General features: G+C 43.0%; 1 protein-coding gene across 1 annotated transcript in view; it reads right to left on the bottom strand.

The window, feature by feature from the left end:
- Positions 1-197: 197 nt before the first annotated feature.
- arpc2 (actin related protein 2/3 complex, subunit 2) overlaps positions 198-1,845 on the bottom strand; it is an 11,073-nt gene continuing 9,425 nt past the window's right edge. The window contains exons 9-10 of the mRNA XM_005752895.1: positions 1,714-1,814; positions 198-691 (exon numbers count right to left, since the gene is read on the bottom strand). Coding sequence (XP_005752952.1) covers positions 670-691; positions 1,714-1,814 — 123 coding nt within the window. The 3' untranslated portion in view covers positions 198-669. The remainder of the gene's footprint in view (positions 692-1,713; positions 1,815-1,845) is intronic.

Below are 1,845 nucleotides of genomic sequence, written 5' to 3'. Positions count from 1 at the left end.
GCCCAAGAGGCATCCTCGTCAGATGCCTGAACCACCTCAGCTGGCTCCACACAACAAACTTCCTTTTAGTTGTGTGTCCCCAAACACACTGCAAAAGAGTTCAGTTTTTTCACTCTTGGCTATCCTCTATCAGGACAGTAAGCAAACAGTTCACTTGATAAAATTTTATCAAGTGAAAAAAAGTGAACAAAAAGATGCTTTTTTTAAAGCGTGATTTATTTCTCTTTTTTTCATGACAACGGTACAGAAGACATGAAAGTACAGAGGGGACTGAAATCATCCATCATGACTGTGAGGGCAAGCAAGAGTACCAAATGGAGTAAAAGATATCGTATCAAAAATTTCAGTTTTATCATATATATATTTATATAGGACTAATAATTCTTCTTTTCTTTTTAACTATGCAAAGCAAGGAATGCCCTTTTTCCATTTATTGTGAGGGTTTCCTCAGGTACGGACAGCATTATTATTCAACCAAATAAGAATAAAAAAACAAACAAAAACAAAACAAAAGTCTGGACATGAGAGGCTGGGAGGGCGGGCGGGGAATTAGAGGCTTCCTGAAGTCCGGTCCGATGTGGCGTTAAGTCTCATTGTGGCGCGTCTGGGCATGCCCACAGGAGGTGGGGGGGCGGGGGTGGATTGTACTTTTTCAGGTTAGGGTCGGCCTCAGCGGGAGAAGGTCTTTCCACTGAAAACGTAAAGACAAAACAGTTTTTTGTCAGATGAGAACATGAACATCGGTCACATGTTATGATAAAAATGAAGACAGAACCAGTGAACAGTGAGCGAGCCCGACTCCCTCCTGCCTTAAAAAACAAGCTAAACACAACATTTCCCCTTATTTGTGTCACACATGCTGACTGCTGCCTCCAGCTTTGGATGTAAACAAGTTTCCAAGAAACGGAGTCAAGTTAAAAAAAACAGTTCAACAAAAAGGACTGCACGTTGTAATCCTCAGCCATTTAAAAAAGGACATATTTACAGGTTGTTGTTGGTGCATTTCCTGTTTGTATCGTGTTTTGGCAGGCCCTCTGAGAGCTACTGAAAGATTCCATTCATCTTTGTGCATACCTGAACATCAAAAACGATAGTGCTACACAAGTAACGCTATCATCACATCTAATCAGCCAATCATATAAGGGAATCTGTCGCATGCTTTCGTGTCATTGCGTGACATTAAAGGTGACTGACACTTGGATTTCAGTTTTGTGTTCACATCAACATTTTTTCCCCGTCAGTCGTCAACCTGAGATTCAACAGAAATGTTTATCAACTAACTGCCGAAGCAGCGAGTGGCACTCGTCCAGTCTTCCAATCGAATCGTTCCTATTTCGGTTACACATTAGCCTCGGTGCAAAGCCCCTCTGAGCTCACGCTGTATGTATGCGCACCTTTCAAACAGCAGAAAACTATGCAGGCAAACATGCTGCACACCTCAAAAACACACAGACTGAGAGATGAAAAAGGCGCTTTTATCTTGTAAAAACAGGAGTGCTGAGATAGTATCCCCAGCCTGAATCCGCCGCTTGTTTTGCCTTTTTTATAAGTTTTCACGAACAAAGATGCTTCTGATTCCCGAACACATCCTTGTGCAAGATCTGACATGCGCTAAAGCTGAAGCCTTAAAGTGCAGGTGAGGTTGTGTTATGTCAAATATAATCAGGTGAACTCCGTTTGACAGAAACAGGGAGGAGAGCAGAGGCTACTTACGAGATGGTCTTCATCTCCTTCTTCTCTGCGTCGGGTCGAGCGCGGTTCAGCACCTTGAGGAAGTCTGACGTCTTGGCTCTCATACGTGTGTGAATGTAGGCCTGCGGAAGAGACGGGACATGTGATTCAATG

This window comes from Pundamilia nyererei, unplaced genomic scaffold (assembly GCF_000239375.1).
Source record: "Pundamilia nyererei isolate P.nyererei 1_Seehausen unplaced genomic scaffold, PunNye1.0 scaffold00390, whole genome shotgun sequence".
Classification (NCBI taxonomy): domain Eukaryota; kingdom Metazoa; phylum Chordata; class Actinopteri; order Cichliformes; family Cichlidae; genus Pundamilia; species Pundamilia nyererei.
This window is presented reverse-complemented; position numbering and strand designations above follow the sequence as displayed.